Genomic DNA, 27,781 nt, shown 5'->3' with positions numbered 1-27,781 from the left:
GTATTTAAACTTCTGACTTCAACTGTACATGCTAATGAAGCAAACTGAATCAATAGCACACCCCTCTCTTACCTACTCCCTCTATTACCACAGCAATCATGACTCCTCTTTGTACTGCGAACATACCAGTCAAATGTCCTCAGAGATATAGTTAGAGGAGGATGTCAGAGAAAGTAGAAAATAACGAGAAATTGAATGGAAGAGCGCAAGATGGGAAGGGGTGAAAGGGATAGCCAGGGAGAGGAGTAAAAAACCTGTTTGAGCAGATGTCAGAGAGAAGCTAAGAGAGAGTGAGGCTATGTAAGAGGGAGGGGAGGAGTAAAAGCCCTACTGTAGGTTTTTATTCACCCATTCAGAGCGCAAAGGTAAGGCTGCTCACAGGTGATGTGCAAGAGTAAGAGTGAAGAGGGGGGAGGATCAGTAGAGCGAGGGGGATAACTGAACCGCTGCCACTTCTCAACAAAGGAGCTCACACTAGTGAAGAGCCTCTCTCAGCCTCATCTCAGTTCATCTCCCCAGATTCGCCTGCCTGGTCCAGTGTCATACAGGGCTTTCGAGATGCTTCGTTAGAACAGTGGGAGGCAGGAGTGCGAATGTGGGGATGAAATGCGCAGTAATCAAAGAGAGAGGGAGATAAAAGGATATTGTTTCAATGAAGGGCAGATTGGAAGGGACACACAGAGGATTGAGCGGGCACTCCGAGGCAGTGTGTGTGTGCGTTAGATTGTGTGTGCGTGTAAGTGTCAGCTTGGCTGCATGCCCCATCTGTGAGCTAATCTGGAATATGGATTTTGAAATGAGGAGCCGCACTTTAAGGTAAGAATCGAGACACCTCAAACTATAGCTGTCACTGAGAGTATGCTATATTATTAAGGAATTGTATTTTTTTTTCCAGAGGGGAGAAATCTTACCAACTGCACTTGTTTCAAATCTGTAACTGACATTTCTAACATAGGGAAGATTTCACTGGCATGACCCTTCAAAGTCTGTCTTCTCTTGCGCATACTGTATAGGCAGTAGTAGAGAGTAGTATATTTCATCATTCTCTTGTTTGAAAACCCCCTGAAAAGGCGTAGTCTTATTCTGTTGTGGATGGGGAATATAGGGGCGAGAGGAAACTGGGTGAATTGAAATTAGTCGATGAGGTGGAGGCTGTGTGAGATTATCAGTGGGTGAGGAGTGTGGATGAGGTTGAACGAGCGGATAGCTCTGTGGATGAGGTGAGTTTTGTGGTAGTGTATGTATATGCGCGTGTGATAGTGGGGGATACAATTGAAAATTAAATGAATGGATAAAGTGTGCATAAGGTTGATGACATGACAGGTCTGTGGATGAGATGAACTGGATGGGATGAATGGAACTGGGATGACTTATGTAGATGTGTACTGCATTGTTGAGAAACATGATGAAACACGTCATGGGTGAGAACTGCGGAAGAGGTGAACTGAATGGATGAGACTTATAGATCAGGGACTTGTCGTTTATCTATTGAGCTGTACTGACAAGGTGAGCTGAGGGTATGTATTTCTTCCAAGTGGATGAGCACACTTTTGTAGGCTTGTGGATAAGGTAAGATATTGTGGATGTAGCCCTGCGGATGAGTGCTCGCGAAACCAATAACTTTATACACATCTCCCCTGACCTTCAACATGAGGTGTCCATCTGAATTATAAATGCACCATGCTACTGAAGAGGTCTCCAGCCTGGACCTGCTATCTGTCTATTCTGTCTGTCTGCTGGAGCTGCTAATGGAGGGGGAGAGGAGCCCAGTTTCCAGTAAAGAGGCAGTGCCCGCGCATGGATGTGAGAGTGTATGTGAGGCGTTACCACAGCAACCTGTCGGGTGTGTTTGTTCCCCTGAGACGGAAGGGAGCAGAGAGGAGCAAAGAACTATCTCTTGTGAGGGGGGATGGGGGGTCCATATTGTTCTCTCATTGTTTTCATGCTCCTCTCTTTGCAGCCATTTATTCAAGAGATGCCGTTTGCAAAAGATTTCTTTTGAGAAAGGTCTACAGCCACGTCAGAGAAAGGATATGACCTGTATTCAAGGGAGTAGCAGATTGATGAGAATAATGATAACTGTCAACACACTTAAGCATTTCCCTCTCTCGTACAGTGAATATGGATGGCATGCTACGTGGCACAGTTCTCTGGAGTAGTTGTGCCACTCACCTTCCTCTGCGGCAAGCTGAGGTGTTTGGTTGTTATTGGCGACTGGGTTTGTAGTTCTGACAGGGAGACTAGGCTTCTCTGTAGTGTCTTTAGTCTGGAATAATTAGAATTGCAGATGTAGTCTTCTGTAGGCGTTCTTTAAAAAAAACTCAAGGTTCTCCTGTCTGCGGTAAATAGTTTGACTCAGAAACACTTTTATGCGGATGATTTACAAGAGCAAGGCCATACTCGTATGCACGAAGGGCCTATTTTGTCTCTCACCGGCAGGTACGCTACCCATAGTGCCACTGACATCAGTTGGACTGCCATGAAACCTGAATTGGTACAGAATACACACACAACTGAATATGGAAGATACTTTCCAGTGAGCTAAATCTTCTGCCTTGAGCGGACCAGAGCAGATTTCTTATTTCAAGTTTATATTTTCTGCCCAATTTTTGATCTTGTCTCATCGCTGCAACTCCCTAATAACCTCAGGAGAGGCGAAGGTGGAGTCATGTGTCCTCCGAAACATGACCTGCCTAACCGCGCTTCTTACCACCTGCCAGCTTAACCTGGAAGCCAGCCACACCAATGTGTCAGAGGAAACGCCGTTCAACTGGCTACCGGGGTCAGCCTGCAGGCACCCGGCCCGCCACAAGGGCCCAGTAAAGTCGGCCAAACCCTTCCCTAACCCCGATGACTCGCCGGGCCAATTGTACGCTGTCCTATGGGACTCCCTGCCAACAACCGTTTGTGGCACAACCCGGGAATGAAACCTGGGTCTGTAGCAGTGCCTTAGACTGCTGCGCCACTCGGGAGGCCCACTCTTATTTCATTTTTAATAACCCATCTAGGATGGTGTTGCTGTAACCCCACTGCTAGATGCTCAATATGTTAATATTTCCCACCACATGGATCATTCGTCAGGGACTTGGCAGTGAATACTTATTTTCCACCATAATTTGCAAATAAATTCATTAAAAATCCTACAATGTGATTTTCTAGATTTTTTTTCTCATTTTGTCTGTCATAGTTGAAGTGTACCTATGATGAAAATTACAGGCCTCTCATATTTTTAAGTGGGAGAACTTGCACAATTGGTGGCTGACTAAATACTTTTTTGCCCCACTGTATATATATATACAGTGGGGAGAACAAGTATTTGATACACTGCCGATTTGGCAGGTTTTCCTACTTACAAAACATGAAGAGGTCTGTAATTTTTTATCATAGGTACACTTCAACTGTGCGAGGTGGAATCTAAAACAGAAATCCAGAAAATCACATTGAAGGATTTTTAAGTAATTAATTAGCATTTTATTGCATGACGTAAGTATTTGATACATAAGAAAAGCAGAACTTAATATTTGATACAGAAACCTTTGTTTGCAATTACAGAGATCATACGTTTCCTGTAGTTCTTGACCAGGTTTGCACACACTGCAGCAGGGATTTTGGCCCACTCCTCCATACAGATCTTCTCCAGATCCTTCAGGTTTCGGGGCTGTCGCTGGGCAATACAGACTTTCAGCTCCCTCCAAAGATTTTCTATTGGGTTCAGGTCTGGAGACTGGCTAGGCCACTCCAGGACCTCGAGATGCTTCTTACGGAGCCACTCCTTAGTTGCCCTGGCTGTGTGTTTCGGGTTATTGTCATGCTGGAAGACCCAGCCACGACCCATCTTCAATGCTCTTACTAAGGGAAGGAGGTTGTTGGCCAAGATATCGCAATACATGGCCCCATCCATCCTCCCCTCAATACGGTGCAGTCGTCCTGTCCCCTTTGCAGAAAAGCATCCCCAAAGAATGATGTTTCCACCTCCATGCTTTGTACTTTTTGGAGAAATGTCCTCTGGTCTGATGTTACAAAAATAGAACTGTTTGGCCATAATGACCATCGTTATGTTTGGAGGAAAAAGGGGGAGGCTTGCAAGCCGAAGAACACCATCCCAACCGTGAAGCACTGGGGTGGCAGCATCATGTTGTGGGGGTGCTTTGCTGCAGGAGAGACTGGTGCACTTCACAAAATAGATGACATCATGAGGTAGGAAAATTATGTGGATATATTGAAGCACCATCTCAAGACATCAGTCAGGAAGTTAAAGCTTGGTTGCAAATGGGTCTTCTAAATGGACAATGACCCCAAGCATACTTCCAAAGTTGTGGCAAAATGGCATAAGGACAACAAAGTCAAGGAGTGGCCATCACAAAGCCCTGACCTCAACCCTATAGAAACTTTGTGGGCAGAACTGAAAAGGTGTGTGCGAGCAAGGAGGCCTACAAACCTGACTCGGTTACACCAGCTCTGTCAGGAGGAATGGGCCAAAATTCACCCAACTTATTGTGGGAAGCTTGTGGAAGGCAAACAAAAACATTTGACCCAAGTTAATCAATTTAAAGGTAATGATACCAAATACTAATTGAGTGTATGTGAACTTCTGACCCACTGGGAATGTGATGAAAGAAATAAAAGCTGAAATAAATCATTCTCTCAACTATTATTTTGACATTTCACATTAAAATAAAGTGGTGATCTTACCTGACCTAAGACAGGAAATTTTTACTGAGTTTGAATGTTATTTGGCTAAGGTGTAGGTAAACTTCCGACTTCAACTGTATTATATATATATATATATATATATATATATGGTATACTGTGTGTGTGTGTGTGTGTATATATATATATATATATATATATATATATATCATCACACACACACACAGTACCAGTCAAAAGTTACTTATTCAAAGGTTTTTCTTTTCTTTTTACTATTTTCTACATTGTAGAAAAATAGTGAAGACATCAAGATGGCGCTGACAGAGATGGTCGCCTCACTTTGTCCTTAGGAAACTATGCAGTATCCTTTGTTTTTTCCTGTATTATTTCTTACATTGTAAGATTTTCTGAGCTAACGTGTTGTTACATACAGCCGGGAAGAACTATTGGATATAAGAGCGACGTCAACTTACCAAACTTACGATGAGGAATACGACTTTCCAGAAGCGGATCCTTTGTTCGGACCACCACCAAGGACATTGGATCTAATCTCAGAAGCCGACCCAAAACAACGTCACTGCAGAAGAGGTAGACTGAGCGGCCTCCTGGTCGGACTTCGAAGGCCTGCACACCACCCACCGCTTCTGAGTATATGAAGACCGCCACAGGAAAAGAAGACCCAGAGCTACTTCTGCTGCAGCGGATAAGTTCATTAGAGTTACCAGCCTCAGAAATGGCTGCCTAAATAAATGCTTCACAGAGTTCAAGTAATACACATCTCAACATAAGCTGTTCAGAGGAGACTGCGTGAATCAGGCCTTCATGGTCGAATTTCTGCAAAGAAACCACTACTGAAGGAAAAGCATTCCAGGTAAGGCTTGTTGAGAGAATGCCAAGAGGGTGCAAAGCTGTTATCAGGGCAAAGGGTGGCTACTTCAAAGAACCTAAAATATATTTTGATTTGTTTAACACTTTTTTGGTTACTACATGATTCCATAATGTAATTTTTTTGTTTTGATGTCTTCACTATTATTCTACAATGTGGAAAATAGTAAAAAAAAGTATTAAAAACTCCTGAATGAGTAGGTGTCCAAACTTTTAGCTGGTCCTGTATCTTTATTAGATAATTATTCAACCCTAAGTCAATACATGTTAGAATCACAGTTGGCAGTGATTACAGCCGTGAGTCTTTCTGGGTAAGTCTGTAAGAGCTTTCCCCACCTGGATTGTGCAACATTTGCCCATTTATTATTTTCAAGATTCTTCAAGCTCTGTCATATTGGTTGTTGATCATTGCTAGACAACCATTTTCAGGTCTTGCCATAGATGTTCAAGCAGATTTAAGCCAAAACTGTAACTCGGCCACTCAGGAACATTCACTGTCTTCTTGGAAAGCAACTCCAGTGTAGATTTGGCCTTGTGTTTTAGGTTATTGTCCTGCTGAAAGGTGAATTCATCTCCCAGTGCCTTTTGGAAAGCAGACTGAACCAGGTTTTCCTCTAGGATTTTTCTATTACGATAATTTTTTATCCTGAAAATCTCCCCAGTTCTTAATGATTACAAACATGACCATAACATGGTGCACCCGGGCACCTTGCTTGAAAATATGGAGAGTTGTACTTAGTAATGTGTTATGTTAGGTTATGTCAAATCCAAATACAACACTTTTGTATTCAGAACAAAAAGTGTATTACTTTGCCACATTTTTGCAGTATTACTTTAGTGGCTTGTTGCAAATAGGATGCATGTTTTGGAATATTGTTATACTTATTTAGGCTTGCCCTATCAAAGGGGTTGAATACTTAATGACTGAAGACATTTCAGCTTTTAATTTTTAATTAATTTGTAAACATTTCAAAAAACATAATTCCACTTTGATGTTATGGGATATTGTGTGTAGGCCAGTTACAAAACATCTCAAGGAGTGTAAATACTTTCTGAAGGCACTGTACGTTCTGGAGGGTGCTTCCAGAGGTCATGATTTCCCAGGTTCTAGATTTTTCTCATAAACTTTATAGCATGGTGGTCCAAATCTGTTTGGGCTTTGGCGATGTCCTCCCAGCCATATGTGTTCACTGTCACGCCTAAGTAACATGCATGGCTTGGCAATGAAAGACCTAGTTAGCTATACAGGCAGTGTTCTGTAGGTTGTTATTCAACTTCATATTGAAGCAAATTATGTAAGTTGTTGGTTACTCAACCGGCAACATTAAGTTCCCGAGGCAGGAAGCTAACTGCAGTGCCAACAGAATTTACCTGCTGTGCTGTGGTGGTAGCACACATACCAAGTGCTTGTTTGGCAACAGTATGACAGGCATTATGTCATTCATGACAGCTCTACAGGCAATAACCTACATTTCAAATCAAGATTTGACCTTCATAGCTTGCGAGTTTTACTCAACAGCATTTGTTGAGCGAACTCACTGGCCTGGCCTGACATAAAGTCCAAGAGCACAGTCCTTGCCATGGGCTGTGTGGGTGGATGACAGGCAAATCTGCAGCTTCAGTGTTTTTTTTTTTTAAAGAATGACGACACTAGTCTGTTCCAGAGACTTTTCATGCCCCATAATCCCTGTGACCTATTTCATTTTACTTGCTGTTTATTTGATCCGAGGGCCATAGCAGGAAATAACATTTCTTTGAACCACCTGTATGTAACGATGAATACATTATAAACCAACCCTTGAAATCCTATTGTTGACTTGTTGTTGATATAAAAATTAGACGAACTCCACGTAAATTCACTGAACTAGCTACGTTGATGTAATGCAATTAGGTTGATAAAGTAAGTTGTAATAACACGGAAACCAATTTGACTCGCCACTTTTTGTCCAGAGGCAAGTTCTCTGTTGCACATCACCACCGTTTACTGTTATATAGGTGCTGCCCGAGAGAGGTTTTCCCCCCCAAACTCTCTGCAAACAGAATAAATATTCAATGTTAATCATTATTCTACAAGCTGATTAATCTGAGGTAAAATTTGGGTCCAAGGAATACTGGAGAGAGATTCGAGGAAAAAAATAATGAGAAAATAAAATATTTGGAGTGTTGACTGAATTCAGAGTTACTGTTGGGAGAGAGAACGCGCTTTGGGGACAGTGGGGTAGAGTAAATCTGTGGAAAGTGAGTATTTGACAAGCAAGAACAGGGAGAATACTTTGAGAGAGAGTTTTGGCAGAACACATTTATGAGCATTTCATTGCAATAATGAGCAAGTGAGCTAGAAGCTACTGTTGAGACAGTGAGAATTTGAAGAGGGAGTGTTGCAAGTGTGTTACTTTTTCCTATTCTTGTGAAATGTGTTAGCATTCCTTGTCACTTGAATTGTCAGCTGCTTTGGGGATTAATTAGCATACCAGCATCTGATATGTATCCACTGCAGTGTTGTGTGACTTTTCCCCAATCTAAAGGTTTATAGTGCCCAGCACACCCTTAAAGGGATAGTTCACTTTACTTGTAAATTATACTTAACTTGGGGCTGGTAGTGGTTTAGAAAAAAAAGACAGAGAAAAACAAACGCTTTATTTTTATGTATCAAAACACTATTTGTGGGTCATAAAGCCCACATAACACTGTCATAATAATTACATAATAGATGACAGATGATGGTCGTGGCAGCTGGTGTCGTATAACAACTGTGCCTGTCACGTCTCAATCCATTTTTTTTTTTCACACCTCAACATTTTCAATAGCTCATTCTTGGATCATTCGCATTAAACACAATTCTGTGGAGAGAGAGAGATGACTGAGTCATTGCAAAAGAAGACCAAAGTGATAGAACTCATAACGGACCCTAGCCAACTTTTTGAATAATCATCTACATAACTTAATTTACCATCTTCCATAACTTAATCAGGAGGAACTAATTAGCTGCTAGATTACTTTATAAGATGACTACAAATACTGTACATGGCGAACGAGATGGCTACCACAGTTAATGCGTATTATATTTTTAGGAATCCTATTTACCATGCAAATCTACATCTTGTGGATACCAGATATATTTGACAAGCAACAAGTAATTTGATCATATTACAGTAAATGAAACAGACAGCGCACTCACTGTAAAGCAAACAGTTATTTTTCAGGCACAGTGAAACAAGGCTTGTTTTCTGGCTTGCTGGTGGAAATCTGGATCTGTGGTAATTGGTGTTTTTTCTTTATCTTAAGACACACATTTACAGTGACAGTCAGATGCAGTAATAGTTTATGAAACCATCCGAGAAAGGACAATATGAAAAGAACAGATCTGAGCCAGAACTGTTACGATTCAGGTTGGCACAATAGGTTGAAAAGGGCAGAGTTGGGTAGGTTACTTTACATCCGTTCACCTACTCTGTGTCTCACAAAGACACGGCGGTTGGAACCAAAAATCTCACATTTGAACTCAGACCAAAGGACAGATTTCCACTGGTCTAATGTCCAGTGCTCGTGTTTCTTGGCCCAAGCAGTCTCTTCTTATTATTGGTGTCCTTTAGTAGTGGTTTCTTTGCAGCAATTCAACAATGAAGTCCTGTTTCACGCAGTCTCCTCTGAATAGTTGATGTTGAGATGTGTCTGTTCCTTAAACTCTGTGAAGCATTTATTTGGGCTGTGATCTGAGGTGCAGTCAACTCTAATGAACTTATCTTCAGCAGCAGAGGTAACAATTGGTCTTCCTATCCTGTGGTGGTCTCATTAGAGCCAGTTTCATCATAGAGCTTGATGGTTTTTGCGACTTTACTTGAAGGAAAAATACATTTCTTTGCAGCGATTCAACAATGAAGGCCTGATTCATCCATTCTCCTATGAACAGTTGATGTTGAATGAGCTTCATGTCTTGAAGTAATGATGGATTGTCATTTCTCTTTGCTTATTTGAGCTGATCTTGTCAAAGTATGGACTTGGTCTTTTACCAAATAGGGCTATCTTCTGTATACCAACCCTACCTTGTCACAACACAAGTGATTGGCTCATACACATTTAGGGAAAGAAATTCCACAAATTAACTTTTAACAATGCACACCTGTTAATTGAAATGCATTCCAACCTCATGAAGCTGGTTGAGAGAATGCCAAGCGTGTGCAAAGCTGTCATCAAAGCAAAGGGTGGCTACTTTGAAGAATCACATATATACAATATATTTTGATTTGATTAACACTTTTTTGGTTACTACATGATTCCATATGTGTTATTTTATAGTTTTGATGTCTCCACTATTATTCTACCATGTAGAAAATAGTTTTTTAAAATGAAGAAAAAGCCTGGAGTGAGTAGCTGTGTCCAAACTTTTAACGGGTACTATATTTATAATTTATTCGTCCAAAAATTGATGTAGCAACTACAGATTGCCGCTTTTAAGTCCATCGAAAGTGTGTGAGTTTTAGCATGTCTCCATTAGGCCTATGGATTTTTTTAATGAGCATTAATTAGATTGATTCATAAAAGCCCCACTTTTATTCCATAGGTTGGCATCCGCACCATGCAGCTGTTGCAAGAGTGCATTTTTCACTGGCTGTCCACTGGTTTCAAAAACAATGATTAATAGGCAGCTTAAACTTCTTGAATTCAACCATTATTGGGCTCAAATACATATTTAGATGTGTGAACAGCCATCCACAACAACAGCAAATATCTAAATGAGAGAGCAGCAGTGTGATTCACATCAATGCGCTATGTAGATATCAATAATAAGTGATCGCCGTAGACTACACACACCACTGTCATCCTAAACTTCAAGTGTTTATTCAAGTTCAGTAATCTTTGGATGCTGACAGCAGTCGCACCATTGGAAGACATAGCTTGGACTGGAGCCTACAAAAGCTATTTTCCCGCGATCCATCAAACACATTTGGTGTGTCATCATAGTGGTATCTGACTTGTGGTCAGACTTGCTCAGGTGGACAAATCTAAACTTGCGCCTTGTTTTCAATGCTGATTTGAATATAATTGAGAACAGAGAAGTGTCTTTTTCAGCAAACATCCTTTCTGAATTTAAAACTAATTATCGAAGTAATCAAGTTTTTCAAAAGTATCTGTTATCTGATTACAATATTTTTGTGGGTAACCGATTACAGTTAACGTTTTTTTTGTAATCCCTTACATGTATTCCGTTACTCCCCAACCCTGGAAAAGAGTTTAGGGATTTTCCATTCTTTATTTAAACGTCTTGCTTCAGTTTTACATCAGTCACACCTGTAGGCCAATAACATACAGTAGGGCTAAATCCTTGTGCCAAATTACATAACAGCTTTACAGGTCATACAACAGAATAGTGTGGGCATTCATCCACTTCAAGTGAAGTGGAACTGAAACATTTATCTTAAAGTTGTGTATTACCTTGCCAAGCAGTGACAGAGAAATGACAGAAGTGGTGGTCTTTTTCCACTCAATGTGGTTTTCACACAGAGAATAATGGAAGCCAGTCAGGACAAATTCTGTGACTAACAGTAATAACTGCTAATCCCTTGGTATGATTTGATGACGGGAGAGTGTTAATCCTTTGATATGATTCAGTGCCAGTGAGGACTGCTTAATCCCTTGGCATGAGTCTGATGGAAGAGGAAGGGATGCTAACTGGCTCTTCAGGAATAAAACAAGAGCATGCCGGGAAGCAGGGCCAGTCGCTCCAAAGGACTTCCTGTTGTTATCTGGTAGCCATTGTGACAATTCAAGGAGGGTTGTTAGCATCTTCTGTAGTTCTTTCAGGTGAAAACTAATGCTTGAATGGCCCAGTGCAGTCAAAAATGGGATTCTCCTGTGTTTTTATACATATTTCCACACTGAGTTTGGAATAATACTGTGAAAATTATGATAATGCCCTTGGAGCTGTTTGAAAAGACCGCCTGAAATATCAGCCTGTTTTGTTAGGATGGTTTTGGCCTGCCTGGTGTCATCACCAGACGGTAAATTAGTTAATAGACCAATAAGAAAGAGTTCCAAACCTTTCTGCCATTAACAGCTACTTTTCAGTTTTCCACTCCCCACTCAGACCACTCCCAGACATTCTCTTTATTTTTGACCATTTTGATTAAAAATAATCACAGTAGGGTACTTCCTTGTTACCCAGAAATGATTTAATATTGAGATAAAAACAGCTGCATTGGAACTTCAATGAATCTCAATCCAACATTTTGATCAAAAGATGAATATCCATGGATTTTACATGAATGACGTGCTATAATTGCTTTTTCAAGCCTTCGTGACAATGAAATAGACCACATGGAATAATGCATTTAATGGATGTAATTATTTATTCATTCCAGATTCATTAAATCTACATTCACCATCAGAGAGTCATATTTTGATCAACAAATATAACTTGGTTTGTGGAATCACTGCACTCAAGACATTCACTGCCAGGCATTTTACATTTATGACGAGTTGGAAACTCGAAAGGCACTCGCACATCTGAGCTATCTTTTTTGCAGATGCACGGTAACATTTGAATAACATTTGATAAAAAAAGGAACCTGCATGAGGAGTTGGAACAATGAATATTGGATGAACAAGCCATGACATATTTCCCGCTGTTTTACGGCTTCCCTTGTTCTCATTTACTCTGAAATACACTGTTGAATCTCACAACCCAGAACTTGGGTGGTCAATATTTTGGATCAATATGGTATATGGCACCACATAACTGCAACACCCTTCCACGTGGGCATATACAAATGTTTCCCCAGAGCTTTGCAGGAAATATAAAATGTTTACAACAAGGGGAGAGTGCACTTTAAATAGTTGTTTTATTTGTTTTAGCCTCTGGATAGAGGCTGACACTTAACCTTTGAAATGGTCCCTTTCTGACACCTTTCTGTGTCAGTTTATGTTGACAGTTGCTGACACAAAGCCTTTAAGAAGGCAAAATATTACCACATTTCACTGCTGTTTCAGGCTGCAAATGGCAATATTCATAAAAGCTAACCATCATGTTAGGACTTTTACATCCTTTATAGTGCTGTTTAATGCTACATAGCTCTGTTAACAGTGTATGAATCAATACTCTGTGTTTTATTTAGGAAGGTGGAAAAACCTTTGGTGTGACAGTCTTTTTTAAGAGCCTCAAGTGGGTTAGAAAGAAAGTGGGCTCTATGAAACAGTGGCGGTATACACCATGAAAAATGGATGAGTTCTACCTCCTGAGACTAAAATTAGAGCGAAACCTAATACGCAGTGTCCTTCAAGTCACACTTGATTTACAAACAAGGAAATAAATCTGGCGTTCAACAGAACATCCGGACAAGATCGGTCGGAAAAATGGAATGCCAGTCGACACGCCATGGAAAATGTTTTATTTTCCTGTTGCTGGAACCTAAGAAAAAACACAATCTTTCCAACCATACATTACACACAGCCTGGTTTATTTTATAATTATCGTAATCGCTCTCTGGAGAGAATACAAATAGCAAAACTATCATGCAAGCTCCCTGTATGATCTACTGCATGACATAACCACCTGTATTACCTGATGCAAGTAATTATGTCACAGTATACCCCATGTGTTGGTAGACTAAGCATCCCTGAGCACTTTTGCAGTGCTTATGTCTGTTTAATGCATTGTATGCTTTTGAGCATGAAGTTCCCTTTTAAGGAAATTTGCTCAAAACCTTTATTCACCCATCCACTTGAGAAAACAACAACACAGACATATTTGCTTTGTGTTTTGAATAAAAAAACTAGGATCATTGTAAGCCGTCTGCAACAGACCTTGTATAATCTACAGGGCTGTAGGAGAGAGAGAGTGGCTGTTGAGTTGATTGTTCTACAACACAATGCTTGAGAGCAGGCAGGCCCAGTGTTGCAGAAAGGAGCTGTTTAATTGTTGCGAATGCTTAAGCACTAATTAGAACAGAAACGTACAGATTAACTATAAAATCTCAGCAGCGCTATGATAACCAGGATGACGTTTGGTATTTATTAGGATCCCCATTAGCCGCTACAAAAGCATCAGCTTCTCTTCCTGGGGTCCACATCAAACATAATCTGCTATTCTTGGGTACCGGAAAGACCTTTGCCTCCCTCCATGTCTTCTAGGCTTAAATTGAAGATGTGGCAAACAGGAGTCACAATATATTCCACTACCAACCTCAGCAATTTACCATCCAGGTTGTCAGTACCAGGTGGTTTGTCCTTATTTATAGATAGCAAAAATAAATTCACCTCTTCCACACCCACTTTGTGGAACTCAAAACTACAGTGCTTGTCTTTCATTATTTGATTCATTATGCATGAATATGAACTCTCAACATTTTGTTTTCTGTATGTCATACCTAAATTTGCTAATCTTGTCAACAAAAAAAGTGATTAAAGTGGTTGGCAATATCAAAGGGTTTTGTTATGAACAAGCCATCTGCCTCAATGAAAGATGGAGCCGAGTTTGCTTTCTTGCCTAGAATTTATTTAAAGTACTCCAGAGCTTTTTTACTATCATTCTTTATATAATTTCTTTGTTCCATAGTATAGTTTTTTCTTTTTGTTTAGTTACGTGATTGTGCACTCTGCAGGACATTTAAATTGATGTTTGCAATTTCCGAAGCAAAAATTACAGTATGCCTATGTGGTCTCATATGTACACAAGCAAAGTATATATATATACAGTTGTGTATATATACAACTGTATATACACTGCTCAAAAAAATAAAGGGAACACTAAAATAACACATCCTAGATCTGAATGAATGAAATATTCTTATTAAATACTTTTTTCTTTACATAGTTGAATGTGCTGACAACAAAATCACACAAAAATGATCAATGGAAATCAAATGTATCAACCCATGGAGGTCTGGATTTGGAGTCACACTCAAAATTAAAGTGGAAAACCACACTACAGGCTGATCCAACTTTGATGTAATGTCCTTAAAACAAGTACAAATGAGGCTCAGTAATGTGTGTGGCCTCCACGTGCCTGTATGACCTCCCTACAACGCCTGGGCATGCTCCTGATGAGGTGGCGGATGGTCTCCTGAGGGATCTCCTCCCAGACCTGGACTAAAGCATCCGTCAAATCCTGGACAGTCTGTGGTGCAATCTGGCGTTGGTGGATGGAGTGAGACATGATGTCCCAGATGTGCTCAATTGGATTCAGGTCTGTGGAACGGGCGGGCCAGTCCATAGCATCAATGCCTTCCTCTTGCAGGAACTGCTGACACACTCCAGCCACATGAGGTCTAGCATTGTCTTGCATTAGGAGGAACCCATGGCCACCCAACCGCACCAGCATATGGTCTCACAAGGGGTCTGAGGATCTCATCTCGGTACCTAATGGCAGTCAGGCTACCTCTGGCGAGCACATGGAGGGCTGTGCGGCCCCCCAAAGAAATGCCACCCCACACCATGACTGACCCACCGCCAAACCGGTCATGCTGGAGGATGTTGCAGGCAGCAGAACGTTCTCCATGGCTTCTCCAGACTCTGTCACGTGCTCAGTGTGAACCTGCTTTCATCTGTGAAGAGCACAGGGCGCCAGTGGCGAATTTGCCAATCTTGGTGTTCTCTGGCAAATGCCAAACGTCCTGCACGGTGTTGGGCTGTAAGCACAACCCCCACCTGTGGACGTCGGGCCCTCATACCACCCTCATGGAGTCTGTTTCTGACCGTTTGAGCAGACACATGCACATTTGTGGCCTGCTGGAGGTCATTTTGCAGGGCTCTGGCAGTGCTCCTCCTGCTCCTCCTTGCACAAAGGCGGAGGTAGCGGTCCTGCTGCTGGGTTGTTGCCCTCCTACGGCCTCCTCCACGTCTCCTGATGTACTGGCCTGTCTCCTGGTAGCGCCTCCATGCTCTGGACACTACGCTGACAGACACAGCAAACCTTCTTGCCACAGCTCGCATTGATGTGCCATCCTGGATGAGCTGCACTACCTGAGCCACTTGTGTGGGTTGTAGACTCCGTCTCATGCTACCACTAGAGTGAAAGCACCGCCAGCATTCAAAAGTGACCAAAACATCAGCCAGGAAGCATAGGAACTGAGAAGTGGTCTGTGGTCACCACCTGCAGAACCACTCCTTTATTGAGGATGTCTTGCTAATTGCCTATAATTTCCACCTGTTGTCTATTCCATTTGCACAACAGCATGTCAAATTTATTGTCAATCAGTGTTGCTTCCTAAGTGGACAGTTTGATTCACAGAAGTGTGATTGACTTGGAGTTACATTGCGTTGTTAAAGTGTTCCCTTTATTTTTTTGAGCAGTATATATATATATATACAGTTGATTTCAGTTGTGGCAAAATGGCATAAGGACAACAAGGTCAAGGTATTGACCATCACAAAGCCCTGACCTCAATCCCATGGAGAGTTTGTGTGCAGAACTGAAAAAGTGTGTGCGAGCAAGGAGGCCTACAAACCTGACTCAGTTACACCAGCTCTGTCAGGAGGAATGGGCCAAAATTCACCCAACTTATTGTGGGAAGTTTGTGGAAGGTTACCTGAAACGTTTGACCCAAGTTAAACAATTTAAAGGCAATGCTATCAAATACTAATTGACTGTATGTACACTTCTAACCCACTGGGAATGTGATGAAAGAAATAAAAGCTGAAATAAATCATTCTCTCTACTTTTATTCTGACATTTCACATTCTTAAAATAAAGTGGTGATCCTACCTGACCTAAGACAGGGAATTTTTACTAGGATTAAATGTCAGGAATTGTGAAAAACTGAGTTTAAATGTATTTGGCTAAGGCGTATATAAACTTCCGACTATATATATATACCAACTGTGTGTGTGTGTGTGTCTGTGTCTGTGTGTATATATATATATATAAAATAATAAATATATATTCTTATATTTATAACTGTAGAAGTCAGGGTTTGTTATGCTTGTCAGGGTTTTTTATGCATTGTCTCTTGAGTATACCAAACATTAGGACCCCCCCTTTTGCCCTTAGAACTGCCTCGATTCTTCGAGCATGGACTCTACAAGGTGTCGACTGTATTCCACAGGGATGCTGCCCCATGTTGACTCCAATGCTTCCCACAGTTGTGTCATGTTGGCTGGATGTCCTTTGGGTGGGGGACCATTCTTGATACACGCTGAAAACTGTTGAGTGTGAAAACCCCAGCATAGTTGCAGTTTTTGACACAAACGGGTGCGCCTGGCACCCACTAGCATACCCCGTTCAAAGGCACTTAAATCATTTGTCTGGCCCATTCACCCAATGAATTGTACATATACACAATCCATGTTTCAATTGTCTCAAGGCTTAAAAATCCTTCTTTAACCTGTCTCCTCCCCCAAAAGTCGAGCAATTATTATGTCTAACCCAATGATGTCTCACTCCAAGTCAGCCAGGCGAATGTGTGTTATCATGCAGAACATGTTATGGGTTGTGCTCACGTCGCTGTGCTAAAATGCATACATGTGAACTCACTCATGTGCAATAATCTCATTATACATGCCACAATTATGGTAGGAAATTAACTAAACGGAACCATTGGGCTTAGCCTAACATTAAGAGACAGTACTGTTGTATAAATATTGTGTGCTCTGCAGTACATGGCCACAATAATTGTTTAAGGCAAATACATTTTATTTTAAAAAATTATAGCAAAAGCCAGGGTTAACCAAATAAGAAAGCTGTTCATAGCTACAGTTGAGACTAGAGCTATATATTGGACATCAGTTTTACTGAGTCAAAGATAGACTTAGCGATATGACATCATTCATGGGATCAGTGGATTAAAGTACTTAAATAAAAATACTTGAAAGTACTACCGTAATTAAGTCGTACTTAACTATATATATTTTTATTTCACTACATTTCTAAAGAACATTATGTACTTTTTACTCCATACATTTTCCCTGAAACCCAAAAGTACGCGTTACATTTTGAATGCTTAGCAGCACAGGAAAATGGTCCAATTCACATACTTATCAAGAGAACATCCTGGTCATCCCTACTGCCTCTGATCTGGCGGACTCACTAAACACATGCTTTGTTTGTAAATGATGTCTGAGTGTTGGAGCGTGTCCCTGTAAAATAAACAAAACAAGAAAATGGTGCTGTCTAGTTTGCTTAATATAAGGAATTTGAAATTATTTATACTTTTAAGTTTTGATACTTAAGTATATTTAAAGCCAAATACTTTTAGACTTTTACTCAAGTTGGATTTTACTGGGTGACTTTCCTTTTTACTTGAGTCATTTCTATTAAGGTATCTTTACTTTTCCTCAAGTATGACAATTGGGTACTTTTTCCACCACTGAATGGATGAGCAACAAGAACAAACTTCAAATCTGCCAAGATGGTTGCTATTGGCTTCTCCAGATTTGCACCCTCTCTTGAGGCATGTCCAAAATGGGAAGAGCTAACAGTGTCAGTCTTATCAGATTTAAATTGTATTATTGTAAGCAGGAAGTTGCCCCACTGTGTATGATGATACCACATTGCTGCATATCTTTGAGGCCAGAACTGTAGCTACACGCAAGGCAGAACATGGGTCTAATAAATACCCTCCAGCAAGTCCCAGGCACATCAATAAAATGAATAATAATCTCCAAAATAATTACTTGTAAATCAATAATTAAGCATGGCTGGTGAACATTCATTCTAATGAACTAATTGAGTCTCCCTGTGCTATCATGCATTGTGCACTTGTGTCAGAAAAAGAAAAAACAACAACACTAATTGGCTGGTCATATAACTGATCTGGAATTGAGTGGAAATGGATTGTTGACTTTGAAAATGGAGATGAAGTTCTGAGAGTATGTCGTATACTGCTTGTAAACAAATAATTGTGATCAAAAATGTAAAATTTAACTACACTACCGGTCAAAAGTTTTAGAACACCTACTCATTCAAGGTTTTTTCATTATTTTTACTATTTTCTACATTGTATAATAATAGTGAAGACATCAAAACTATGAAATAAATAACACATATGGAATCATGTAGTAACCAAAAAAAGTGTTAAACAAATCAAAATATATTTTATATTTGAGATTCTTCAAATAGCCACCCTTGGCTGAATGGAAGCAAGTCCCCGCCGCAATGTTCCAAAGCCTTCCCAGAAGAGTCGAGGCTGTTGTGGCAGCAAATAGGAGGCTGACTCCATATTAATGCCCATGATTTTGGAATGAGATAATCAGGTGTCCAAATACTTTTGTTCATGTAGAATGTATGAGTGCACACTGAGATTCTTCAAATAGCCACCCTTTGCCTTGATGACAGCTTTGCACACACTTGGCATTCTCTCAACCAGCTTCATGAGGTAGTCACCTGGAATGCATTTAAATTAACAGGTGTGCATTGTTAAAAGTTCATTTGTGGAATTTGTTTCCTTTAATGTGTTTTGAGCCAATCAGTTGTGTTGTGACAAGGTACGGTTGGTACCCCAAAGATAGCCCTATTTGGTAAAACACCAAGTCCATATTATGGCAAGATCAGCTCAAATAAGCAAAGAGAAACGACAGTCCATCATTACTTTAAGACATGAAGATCATTCAATACGAAACATTTCAAAAACTTAAAGTTTCTTCAAGTGCAGTTGCAAAAACCATCAAGTGCTATGATGAAACTGGCTCTCATGAGGACCACCACAGGAATGGAAGATCCAGAGTAACCTCTGCTGCTGTAAGTTAATTAGAGTTACCAGCCTCAGAAATTGCAGCCCAAACAAATGCTTCACAGAGTTCCAGTAACACACTTCTCAACATCAACTGTTCAGAGGAGACTGTGTGAATCAGGCCTTCATGGTCAATTGCTGCAAAGAAACCACTACTAAAGGACACCAATAAGAAGACGAGACTTGCTTGGGCCAGGAAGCACGAGCAATGGACATTAGACTGGTGGAAATTAGTCATTTTGTCTGTCCAAATGTGAGATTTTTGGTTCCAGCTGCTGTGTCTTTGTGAGATGTGGTGTGGGTGAACGGATGATCTCCGCATGTGTATTTCCCACCGTAAAGCATGCAGGGGGTGGTGTTATGGTGTGGGGTGCTTTGCTGGTGACACTGTCTGTGATTAATTTAGAATTCAAGGCACACCCAACAGGCTGTGTAAGGGCTATTTGACCAATAAGGAGAGTGGTGGAGTGCTGCATCAGATGACCTGGCCCGACCTCAACCAAATCGAGATGGTTTGGGATGAGTTGGACTGCAGAGTGAAGGAAAAGCAGCCAACAAGTGCTCAGCATATGTGGGAACTCCTTCAAGACTGTTAGAAAAGCATTCCAGGTGAAGCTGGTTGAGAGAATGCCAAGCGTGTGCAAAGCTGTCATCAAGGCAAAGTGTGGCTATTTGAAGAATCTCAAATATAAAATATATTTTGATTTGTTTAACACTTTTTTTGGTTACTACATGATTCCATATGTGTTATTTCATAGTTTTGATGTCTTCACTATTATTCTACAAAATAGAAAAAAGTCAAAAGTAAAGAAAAACACTTTTGACCGGTAGTGTAAGTGGGCATGATTTGTCTCTGTACAATAACACAGTCAGTGAGTGTGCACTCATATAATCTACATGAACAAAAATATGTGGACACCTGCTTGTCAAACATCTCATTCCAAATTCGGCCTCCTATTTGCTGCTATAACAGCCACTACTCTTCTGGGAAGGCTTTCAACTAGATGTTGGAACATTGCAGCGGGGACTTGCTTCCATTCAGCCAAGAGCATTAGTGAGGTCGGACATTGATGTATGGCGATTAGGCCTGACTCATAGTTGGCGTTCCAATTCATCCCAAATGTGTTCAATGGGGTTGAGGTCAGGGATCTGTGCAGGCCAGTCAAGTTCTTCCACACCGATCTCGACAAACCATTTCTGCATGGACCTCGTTTTGTGCACTGGGGCATTGTCATGCTTCCCCAAACTGTTACCTCAAAGTTGGAAGCACAGAATAGTCTAGAATGTCATTGTATGCTGTAGCATTAAGATTTCCCTTCACTGGAACTAGGGTGCCTAGCCCGAACCATGAAATCTCACGATGAACAGTTATTGTGCTGACGTTGCTTTCAGAGTCCGTTTGGAACTCGTTAGTGAGTGTTGCAACCGAGGACAGATACTTTTTACATACTTCAACACTCCGGGGTGCTGTTCTGTTAGCTTGTGTGGCCTACTACTTCGCGGTTGAGCCGTTGTTTCTCCTAGATGTTTCAACTTCACAATAACAGCCCTTACAGTTGACCGGGGCAGCTCTAGCAGGGCAGAAATTTGATGAACTGAAAAGGTGAAAGGTGGCACAGTGCCACGTTGAAAGTCACTGAGCTCTTCAGTAAGGCCATTATACTGCCAATGTTTGTCTATAGAGATTGCATGACTGTGTGCTCGATGTTATACACCTGTCAGCAACGGGTTTGGCTATGATAGCTAAATCCCTCAATTTGAAGGGGTGTCCACATACCTTTGTGTGACATATATACATATATATAGTGTAATATAATTCAGAATCTAGAAGTATCTGCAGGTTCTTATAAAATTCATTACACTTGTGTTGCTGGAATGAATCACATTATAAAACTCCAATGAACTCAGCAAGCAAATTAAGCTTTCATCCAATCTACCACAGGCTTTGCTCTGCCTCCATTTCTTTACATATTTCCTGTTATCTTTGTCTGCATTTCTCTCTCTCTCTCTCCTCTCTCTCTCCCACCATGACTCATGCGTCTCCCCTAGGCTCTCATTCGCCTGTCAGATTTTCTACAGTTTCACTGCGTCTCTAATCCAATTCTAAACATAATCCCAAAAAGCTCTATACCCTGTGTGTCTGTCCTACTGAATGACTCCTTACCCTTCTCTTCTTACCCTGCCTTCTCAGGTATGTTTTCCACTGTCCAACAAGTCTGGTGGTCCAAAGGGCTGTAAAAGTATGGCACAGCTCCAAGGGAGTCAGGATGTGCCAGACCAGACCAAGCACACTGGCATCCCGTTAGAAAGACTGACTAATTGACAAGACTTTCTGTACAGACCAATAGATACACCAGCAGTGAGATGTATAGACCGGTAACTTGATAGACTGATAGAGACAGGTAGATGGACAGATCCAGAGACAGACTTAGACTCACTGGCAGATTGTCAGAAATACTAATTGGCACACAGACAGACACACACAGATACACAGTCTCAAGAGAGACAGACAGACAGGTACCAGATAGGTAAAGGCAGACCAATAAGAAGACCCAGACAGACTTGAAGAAAGGTAGATAGATACCCAGAGACCAGCAGAGGGATAGGCAATCAGACAGCTCGACAAATAGCCAGGCAGGCTGACAGTTGAGAGACTGTAAACTTGATGCTTGCAAGTTAATGAAGCAACTATTTTAAATATATTCAAATCATATTTTTCCTTTATTCTTTTTCATTAATTTGATTGGCAGACCACAAAGAGGGGATGGGAGGGAGGGTTTGTGGTTGCTATGGCAACAGCCTGCTCTTTGTTAAAAGGATACATTCCTGGCATCTGATCTGTGTCACGATCGATAAAACACAGCCTGCGGGGAATGGAAAATGGAGAGTATGGGGCTTCTCCCAGGCAATGACGACGAGCAATGACGACGAGAGAGAGAAAGAGAAAAAAGGAGGGAGGAAGGGGTGTGAAAAATTAGGACCAGAAGATGAGAGAACAGTAGAGAAGCAGCAGCATATATATAGTGTGGGAAAGGGAGAAGGATGGGAGGGAAGACACCAGAGTGCAGCTGTTCAGAGTCGGGGAGAGGGGTGAGTGCTGTGTGTATGACGTATGTATGTATGTATGTATGTATATATGTGTCTGTGTGTGTGTGTGTGTGTATGTATGTATGTATGTATGTATGTATGTATGTATGTATGAATGTACTCAGCCCATCTATCTAGTGATTGGGCGGCAGGGTAGCCTAGTGGTTAGAGCGTTGGACTAGTAACCGGAAGGTTGCAAGTTCAAATCCCGAGCTGACAAGGTACAAATCTGTCGTTCTGCCCCTGAACAGGCAGTTAACCCACTGTTCCTAGGCTGTTATTGAAAATAAGAATTTGTTCTTAACTGACTTGCCTAGTTAAATAAAGGTAAATAAAATTGTTACTCACCTCAGCAGCAGCATATACACATATATCTGTATTTATGCTTACCAACTGCTCACCTCTGCAGTGTTTTGTGCTTGTTTGCAATGATTTGACAGTGTCCTAAACTGCGTTAGTGTTTTGCTATATAGCCTATGCTTTATTCTTTCAAATAAATGTGTAACAGGACAGAATAGCCAGAGTATGATCCATAATAGGCAAGGTTAACAGAATACAAAACAGATGCATTCATGTAAACGTCTCAGACCATCTGCTATGCCAACAACCTGTTGTCTATAGGAGGGGTTTTCCCATCCTTCTCTATTTAAAAGTGCGGCTCCTGGGGGAACAGAATTGCCCCTGGGTCAACACCTGTCACCCACCTCCTTGCATCCAATAGGGTTTCTGCCTAGTCTTTATGATGTGACCAGGGTCAATCTAGGCCACAAGCCTTAGAACAACTTGCTCCTTGTTTTTTAACACACTAGATACCCTTCAACCTTTTGCTTACACATTGATTAGTATTTACATTTTGCATCAGCTGTCCCACTTTTTATTTATTTATTATTATTTCACCTTTATTTAACCAGGTAGGCAAGTTGAGAACAAGTTCTCATTTACAATTGCGACCTGGCCAAGATAAAGCAAAGCAGTTTGACACATACAATGACACAGAGTTACACATGGAGTAAAACAAACATACAGTCAATAATACAGTAGAAACAAGTCTATATACGATGTAAGCAAATGAGGTGAGATAAGGGAGGTAAAGGCAAAAAAAGGCCATGGTGGCAAAGTAAATACAATATAGCAAGTAAAATACTGGAATGGTATATTTGCAGTGGAAGAATGTGCAAAGTAGAAATAAAAATAATGGGGTGCAAAGGAGCTAAATAAATAAATAAAATATTTACAGTAGGGAAAGAGGTAGTTGTTTGGGCTAAATTATAGATGGGCTATGTACAGGTGCAGTAATCTGTGAGCTGCTCTGACAGCTGGTGCAGCTCAATGTTATTTCCCATTTCCGTAAAGTGTATTGGTGTTTTAATGCACTTTAAATTAAGTTTGATTTGATTTAAATTTAAGTTTAATTCCTTTTGGTAGAAAAAAATACTGCTGATAAAAGAGGAAAAGTGTAGATAGTGTGATGGGAAAGAAAGGGTGAGAAAGGACGGAGAGAGAGCAAGAAATGGAAAACAGAGTGATGCATGGTGGGGGAAAGATAGCATCAGGGTAAAGCTTTGTTGGCAGTAAAGCTTTGTATAACTAACAGTGCTATTTTGCAGGATAATTCATGTTAGGTATTCTAATGCACTCCTCCCTGTGTGTTTTTGTGTTGCAGGGCTATACAGTGATGGTGGTCTGCATGGATACGAAGGTGTGTCGTAACAGAGGGCAGCGTGGGTAAAAGTTATGCGGCGCTCCGCCCTGTACCACTGCCACCCTCTTCTGGGTGGGGCTCTGCTGCTACTGCTGGCTAGCTGTGCCATGGGCTGCCCCGCCCGCTGCGATTGCTCCGCCCAGACCAAGTCAGTCAGCTGCCATCGCAAGCGCCTGCCCACCATCCCTGAGGGCATCCCCATCGAGACCCGGCTTCTGGACCTGAGCAAGAACAAGCTGCGGAGCATCACCCCAGACAACTTCTCCTCCTTCCTACAACTGGAGGATCTGGACCTCAGCGATAACCTGATTGGCGTGGTCGAACCGGGCTCCTTCAAATTTCAGCTCTCCCTGCGCTCGCTGAACTTCCACAGCAACCTCCTCCAGCTGGTCCCTGCCGGCGTGCTCTCCGGCCTGGCCAACCTCACAAGTTTGGACCTCAGCCACAACAGGCTGGTGGTGCTGCTGGACCATGGCTTCCAGGACCTTCGGAGGCTGATGTCCCTGGAGGTAGGCGACAATGAGCTGGTGTTCATCTCCCAGAGGGCCTTCACGGGCCTGCTGGGCCTACAGAGCCTCACCCTGGAGCGCTGCAACCTGACTGTGGTGCCCACCGACGCCCTGGGTCACCTGCACAGCCTGGTGGAGCTCCGCCTGCGCCACTTGGGCATCGGCACCCTGAAGCCCTATTCCTTCAAGAGACTTCCCCGTCTTCGCCACCTGGAGATCGACTACTGGCCCTGGTTGGAAGTCTTACCCGCTCTGTCACTACACAGCCTCAACCTCACCACGCTCTCTGTCACCAATACCAACTTGTCTTCCTTCCCCGGCCATGCTCTACGCAACCTGCCCTACCTCACGCACCTCAACCTGTCCTTCTGCCACATCCAGCACATCCAGCAAGGGGTGCTAGACCAGCTTCCGCGACTGCAGGAGTTGCACCTGCGAGGAGCCCAACTGGTTTACATTGAACCCCTGGCCTTCCTGGGCCTCCCAGCACTACATATGTTGGACGTGTCCCACAACCAGCTGGACTCAGTGGAACGAGCTGTGTTCAAGTCCCCTGACAGCCTGCAGACGCTGCTCATGGGGGGGAACCCACTGGTGTGCGACTGCCGGCTCCTATGGCTGCTGAGTGGCCGGAAGCCACCCTTTCTGCAGCTCCCTGACCCCCAGCCCGAGTGCAGTGCCCCTGAGCGCCTCCGTGGGAAACCCCTGCTGGACCTCAAGGAGCCACTGGTGACACGGTACGTGATCTGCACCAAGCCCAGGATTGGGCCCAACACCACCCAGCTGCTGCTGGCAGATGAGGGGAAGCCTGTTCGGCTCAACTGCATTGCAGACGGGGCTCCTCGGCCCTCCATGGCCTGGGTGACGCCACATAGACAGTATGTCACAGTGAAAAGCACCGGTAGAGTGACGGTCCATACCGACGGCACCCTGGAGATCAAGGCTGCAGAGCTGCACGATAGTGGTGTGTACCTGTGTGTGGCCAGCAATGCGGCGGGCAACGCCAGCCTGTCGGCCTCGCTGGCGGTGAAGAGCCTGGGCATTAGCGACACATCGCTCTACGCCAACAAGATTGGACTCGTGGAAGACTCCAACGGGACCTGGGCCAACGGGACCGTCCTGTACAATATGACAAACCCCATAGACCTGAAGACCATCATCATCTCCACAGCAATGGGCTGCCTGTCCTTCCTGGGTGTGGTCATTTTCTGTTTCCTGCTCCTGTTTGCATGGAGTCGTGGGAAGGGAAGGCACAAGAGCAACTTTGACATGGAGTACGTTCCCCGCAAATCGAACGGGACAGCAGCTGAGGCAACTGAGACAAGCGGGCCCAGACGAGTCAACATGAAAATGATTTAATTTAACACATCGGACCAACTCATATGATATTAACAAACAAAATACAGTGCATCTCATTTGCAAATATTTCTTTGATACAGTGGAGTCGTGAAAATGGAAGTTATGTACCGATGTAGTGATGTTGATATGAAGATGATCTAGTGATTCAGTGGACATGTTGATAGAAAAGTTATCAATGATACTGTGGACGTGTTTATATAAAATGATGTAATCATACAATACACTGGATATAATACTATATAATCCACATATCAATATGACAGGGATGCAGTGATACACCGCTGGGCATGTGCTAGTTGGTGATGTAATGACTAATGATGTTGTAGACTCTCGTGACACCAAGGTGAGAAAGGAAGTCTCTTGGAGCGACGGGAGAAGTTGAGATGACAGTGGAGCTATCATTGCTCTGCCATGTCTGGAGTAAATTGTGTCTAATAACCATCTGAGCTGCAGGTGTGAGTGTGTGTGCACGTGCGTGTATGTGTACTGCCTTTGTTGTGTGACAGGGTAATCATCAAGGATAATAGGGTCCAAAGTTGTTAGACCTGCCTTTGTATTTGTTAATTCATTGTAACAACAATATTGTCACTGTTCAGTAAAATAACATATGTTTGTATGCACATGCAAATCCCTCCAAACATTATCCAAGAGACCTGTTGCATATATTTTCAACTAGGTCATTGTTTCCCTTTGTACCACCTCAAGATAGACATAGAGGGATTTTTGCAAATCAACCTTCAACTCAAGGAACATTTATACACACGATATTTACAACTTTAAGTGGGATTTCAGCTCAAATCACTAGAAAAACACAAGACAACGTCTTGCTGAAGAAATAGTAGCAGCTGAAAATGTTGGTTATTGCTTGGAAAAAGACCACAGGTGATAAAATTTGTATGTTAAATCCCCTTTTATTACCTTGTAAATCAATGGCAGATTTTCCTGTCAGCAAATTCCCCTCATGTAACATAAAAAAACGGTCAGTGACAAGACTAGACACAATAGCAAAGATTTACTGACCAATGTCCCCCTTGGAACAGGACAAATCTCAGCCCCGTTGAGTTATGGGTTGTATTGTATCCCCTCTTAATTTCTTTATCCCAATGCTGGCATGTCCTGAGGCCTCCCATGGGCTAAAAGGGGTTTCTGGGTATTTAATTGATGACATTTGAAGGTTGTGGTGTTTTTGTTGATATGTTTTAACTGTAAAAAAATATATATATATAAAAGGATGTATTAAGGGCAACTCTTTGTAAATGCAGGGATGTGCGTGTCAACATGTGTGATACCATGTTAAAGGTTGTATAAATGTTTTCATATGATAAATTTATGGGTATATTTTCAAACGGAAATAAATCGTAATCATACAGCTTTATGTGGTAATTTTGTCATTTCCAATGTCATATCAGTACTTTTTACTTTAATTTTTACAATTTTACTTGATGTCTCAAACATTTGTAATAGCAAACCACAGATGTGCTGACTCCTTAGAAAAATGTGAACTAGAAACCAACATGGTGTGTTGTAGCAAGGATATAGATTGGTTGTAGCCTATGACGCAGGCCAAGGAAAGGTGACAAATGGGAATATTTTCATTTCCCACCAGATGTTTAATTCAACACTTCTTAAACCACACCTACTATACCCGACGAGCCTGAATCTCTCCTGAAAATCTGATAAATGTAGCTGCTCCTGATGTCTTCATTCAGCACCCTTCTCTTTACAGAGATCTGTGAAGGGTGCACTTGATGCTATCACGTTAATGGCTAAAAGTAGTTCTATCTTTGGAGTCGGCACAGGGAATATTCAAGAAGACAAGATCAAAGTCCCACCGATGGGCTTTTATCACTTTTGTTACAGTGGTTTCTCCACAACTTGGGAAAGAAAGAGGGCTCCAGTAAACAATGGGGAGAAAGAAATACCACATG

General features: G+C 41.9%; 1 protein-coding gene across 1 annotated transcript; it reads left to right on the top strand.

Moving 5' to 3' along the window:
* Nucleotides 1–374: 374 nt before the first annotated feature.
* LOC115138995 (leucine-rich repeat and immunoglobulin-like domain-containing nogo receptor-interacting protein 2) lies at nucleotides 375–27,213 on the top strand. The gene is made up of 2 exons (XM_029676171.2): nucleotides 375–816; nucleotides 23,947–27,213. Exon 2 carries the CDS (start codon nucleotides 24,018–24,020, stop codon nucleotides 25,851–25,853), a length of 1,836 nt encoding a protein of 611 aa, XP_029532031.1. The 5' UTR covers nucleotides 375–816; nucleotides 23,947–24,017; the 3' UTR covers nucleotides 25,854–27,213.
* The last annotated feature ends 568 nt before the right edge of the window (nucleotides 27,214–27,781 follow it).

The sequence above is a fragment of the Oncorhynchus nerka genome, linkage group LG12, assembly GCF_034236695.1.
Source record: "Oncorhynchus nerka isolate Pitt River linkage group LG12, Oner_Uvic_2.0, whole genome shotgun sequence".
Lineage (NCBI taxonomy): Eukaryota > Metazoa > Chordata > Actinopteri > Salmoniformes > Salmonidae > Oncorhynchus > Oncorhynchus nerka.
Note: the sequence above shows the minus strand (reverse complement) of the source record. Positions and strands in the feature narration are given on the sequence as shown.